This window comes from Megalobrama amblycephala, linkage group LG13 (genome assembly GCF_018812025.1).
Source record: "Megalobrama amblycephala isolate DHTTF-2021 linkage group LG13, ASM1881202v1, whole genome shotgun sequence".
Taxonomy (NCBI): Eukaryota; Metazoa; Chordata; class Actinopteri; order Cypriniformes; family Xenocyprididae; genus Megalobrama; species Megalobrama amblycephala.
The window spans coordinates 338,150-342,597 of NC_063056.1; the positions used below are offsets into that span (position 1 = coordinate 338,150).

The window sequence follows — 4,448 nt, forward strand, 5'->3', positions numbered from 1 at the left end:
AGCCGCTCTTCGACTCCTTATCCATGGCAGCCTCTGAACATGGAGCGTGGGCTGGCGCGCTGGACGACCCCGCCCCCCTGCCTTCATTGGATCCTATTGATCACGGCACCGGCATGGACGCCGAGTTATTCCATGTCCTGTCCAAGGCCGTAGAGGAACTGGACCTCGACTGGGCTCCGCCAGAGGAGCCATCGTGTGGTTTCTTCCAGGCCGCCGCCAGGCCCCTCACCAGCGCACCGCCCCGTTCTTCCCCGAAATCCACGAGGAGCTGACAAAGTTGTGGTGTGCCCCTTACTCTGCCCGCCTTCACACGACCCACCGCTCGGCCCTCACTGCCGTGACTTAGCCCTGCGGGCCACGAAGGCCACGGCCCAGGCCATTGGCAGGTCAATGGCCAGCCTTGTTGTGCTGGAGCGCCAACTATGGCTAAATCTGACGGAAATCAAGGAGCAGGACAAGACGGTCTTCTTGGATGCCCCCGTGTCCCCGTCAGGACTCTTTGGACCCGCGGTGGAGGGTTTCACAGAGCGCTTTACTGCCTTAGGGAAGCACGCTTACTCAGGGGTGTCGGAACGGCCTATTTTGCACTCCGTGGACTGCCGTTCTTGGACACTCGGCGTCGCCCCCTAGCGGTCACGCCCCGTACAGGAACGTCCTATCTGTCCACTTTCGGCCTACTTTGCACTCCGTGTACGGCCGTTCGAGGACACTCCGCGTCGCCCCCTAGCGGCGCCCGACCCCCGTACATGAACGTACTATCTGTCCACTTCAGGCCTACTTTGCACTCCGTGTACGGCCATTCGTGGACACTCGGCGTCGCCCCCTAGCGTTGGCGCCCCGTACAGGAACGTCCTTTCTGTCCCCTTTCGGCCTATGCCATGGGTAAGGGGGAAAACGTACAATTGGCCGCTCACTTAAGAAGGAAACGGGCGTCCATTTTTTGCAGCGCTCCCTCCGACTGACTAGAAGTACAACAGCCGCTTAACACTCTGAGGTCTAAAAACGCGCCGGCACGTTTTGCAGTTTTTTTTTCACATTGCAGCAAAACAGACTTAAAATACTCCGTCATTTTTTATCATAGAGACATAAGTAATATATCAAATGAAACTATAGAATGTCTTCTTTTTTTTGTGTACACTCACAATCAAAATAAAACTTTGTGCTTTTTAAAAATAAATAAAATATACAGGGTGTGCTGTCCTGCCATCTCCGTCTCTGCAAACATCATTCTAAAACGTCACTAAAAGTAACTAAAATAGACGGCTTATACATGCTACATGGACATGAGAGATATGTCTTTGCAAAGCTTTAAGTGTCTACTTTTAAACGAAACAAATAAATTCTAAAAAAAATATTCTCCCTTTATGTAATCAGTATAAAAGTAAAGAGAGGTACTGTTTCTCCTGTCTTACCTAATTATCTTTAATGTGTGCCCGCCCACGCGCAGAGCGCTCTATTCATAAGATAATAAGCTGAGGCGATCTATGCAAACTGTAAACGCCCCTAACAGCGTCTTAAAAAGCATCAAGTTTCATCAGATTCATTCGCTTTCCTGCGCGTTTGGAAGATGGCACGCTACTCAGGTGAGCAGGCTCTTCAGATGGTCCTGGACAGTGCGGAAGAGTTCACTTTTTCCTCGGAAGAAGAACACGACTCTGACGATGAACGTCTGTATTTTGAAGAGCGACTTGATCCAGCTGAAGATACAGTTTCTGATGAGTAAGTGATTTAGTTTTACTTAAATTATTTGACGTGTTTTTTCTATATAAGCGTACATATATATTTGCCTTATATTTACATCTAGGCCTATCTATATAACTCTATATAACTTTATCTCATAAAAATGCTTATAAATAGAATGCTTTTCTGTTGATATAACGTTACTTAAATTATTTGACGTGTTTTTTTATATAAGCGTACATATATATTTGCCTTATATTTACATCTATCTATATAACTTTATCTCATAAAAATGCTTATAAATAGAATGCTTTTCTGTTGATATTCGACTTGTTATTAATATGCATAGATACGTTGGATACACGCGTTAGATCGATTAACTGCATGCAGCTGAATAGCATATTATGATAGACGTGAATGTGCTAAAATATGCTTGGTTGTGAAATGCGCGAACGTGTTGCTATTCACTAAATGTGCTAACTGATATAGCAGACTGTAACGTTTACACATTCGCACACTTTGTCCGGTAATGGCCAATTGACAGACATATACAGCATGCTTGTATACCTGTTAATTTCCTGTCAGTTATGCATAGCTAATGGTATGAGAGTAGTATCTTATATGCTAATAATAACAGGTTTTTTGTTTTGTTTTAGAAATGTGGATCCATCACTCTCGCATTCACCTGCAATTCTCACTAAGAGGGCACGCAGCAACACAGGCGATAATGAGAAAGAGTAAGTACATGTTTACCCACTATATGTGCTAACTGATATAGCAGACTGTAACGTTTACACATTCGCACACTTTGTCCGGTAATGGCCAGTTGACAGACATATACAGCATGCTTGTATACCTGTTACTTTCCTGTCCGTTATGCATAGGTAATGGTATGAGAGTAGTATCTTATATGCTAATAATAACAGGTTTTTTTTTTTTTTACAATTTGTTTTTTTTAGGAATGTGGATCCATCACTCTCACATTCACCTGCAATTCCCACTAAGAGGGCACCCAGCAACACAGGCGGAAATGAGAAAGAGTAAGTACATGTTCACCCACTATATGGTAGGCCTATGTACACTACCGTTCAATAGTTTGAAATCTGTATGATTTTTCATGTTTTTAAAATAAGTTTCGTCTGCTCACCAAGGCTACATTTATTCAATTAAAAATACAGTAAAAATAGTAATATTGTGAAATATTATTCCAATTTAAAATAACTGTGTACTATTTAGTCTACAGTGTCACATGATCCTTCAGAAATCATTCTAATATGAGGATTTGCTACTCAAGAGACATTTATTGTTTACAATTGTTCAGAAATGTTTCTTGAGCTGCAAATCATCATATTAGAATGATTTCTGAAGGATCATGTGACACTGAAGACTGGAGTAATGATGGTGAATATTCAGCTTTGACATCACAAGAATAAATGACTTTGTGAAATATATTTAAATAGTACAGTTATTTTAAATTGGAATAATATTTCACAATATTCCTGTTTTTACTGTATTTTTAATTAAATAAATGTAGCCTTGGTGAGCAGACGAAACGTATTTTAAAAACATTAAAAATCTTAGTGATCCCAAACTTTTGAACGGTAGTGTGTGTATATATGTGTCTGTATGGCTTTCTTTCTTATGCGTGCACAATATATTAGCATTAGTGCTTGGTAATGTTAATATATACAATAATAAACATTATATTAGTATTAGTTATTGATGATGCAAATAGTATAGCTCCTTGTGTAATAACCATCTCACTGTTTTTTTTTCTCCAGCTATAGCCCTAATGAGAGTGCTCCAAAACCCCTTGCAAAAAAGGCCAAGAAAAACATTCAGACAAGCAACAGGCATTCAGCTCTGTCATGGAAAACAGATAATGACACTGACATGGTTCCACAGACTCTGAGATTCCTACCTGCACGGGAACCTGGACCACAGCTGCGTCCTGCTGATGAACACACTCCTAAGAGTCTCTTCAAAATGTTCAAAATGCAAGGAATAATGCCACCGCTGGTCGTCGGAACTGCATGCTTTGCAAAGTACAGCTTGGTAAAAGGCAAGACACACCTTGGAAATGCCAGGCATGTGACATTTACTTGTGTCTTCAGTTGAAAAGGAACTGTTTTCAAAAATGGCACACAGATGTGTGACTGTTCAGATTCTCTGTTCACCACCTCTCACTGACCATTGGGCTGCAAAGATTATCTATATGTGATCAAGCAGGTTATGTATAGGGTGTAAAAGTGGGCTTTTTTTATAAACCTTACCTTTATTTGCCTGTATACACAAAATGTGCCTTTGACCCTAGTTTATATGTGGATTATATTGTTAACTTTATTTTAAATAAAAAAGAAAAAAAACAATGATATGTCTTGTCTTTGCATTTTCTTAGTTGACTCAGTCACATTCCTGACTGAATGGCTCATTATGCGGCTCATTAGGGCAGGGTCTTAATCTCCCCAGGTGTAAATCACTTCATTATTCATGAAGAGTCACACCTCTTCGCATATGGCCTACCTCAACAAAAAGTGTCTTAGAAATTTAAAATCAATACAATGTTTTATGTGTCAGAGTAGGGAGGATCATTTCCACATCATTTTGAAGCAAAAACTCTACACTAAAATATACAATTCTCAAAAGTCTTGTGAAAAAACATTTAGTATGCATTTTGAGGTATTGTTTCAGTTACTTTTTTTTTTGTTTTTTCAATAACCACGCATAAACATTATTCCTTTAAAAACACAAACATGTACATACATGTT

At 40.6% G+C, this 4,448-nt stretch overlaps 1 protein-coding gene across 2 annotated transcripts; it reads left to right on the forward strand.

The window, feature by feature from the left end:
* Window positions 1-1,074: 1,074 nt before the first annotated feature.
* Window positions 1,075-4,049, forward strand: LOC125243565. Of its 2 annotated transcripts, XM_048153309.1 has the most exons (4): window positions 1,080-1,719; window positions 2,337-2,417; window positions 2,640-2,720; window positions 3,462-4,049. In XM_048153309.1, exons 1-4 carry the CDS (start codon window positions 1,568-1,570, stop codon window positions 3,796-3,798), a joined length of 651 nt encoding a protein of 216 aa, XP_048009266.1. In that variant the 5' UTR covers window positions 1,080-1,567; the 3' UTR covers window positions 3,799-4,049. The 2 variants fall into 2 exon arrangements, with proteins under 2 accessions (XP_048009267.1, XP_048009266.1); XM_048153310.1 differs by lacking the exon at window positions 2,640-2,720 and having other exon boundaries at window positions 1,075-1,719.
* Window positions 4,050-4,448: the final 399 nt, after the last annotated feature.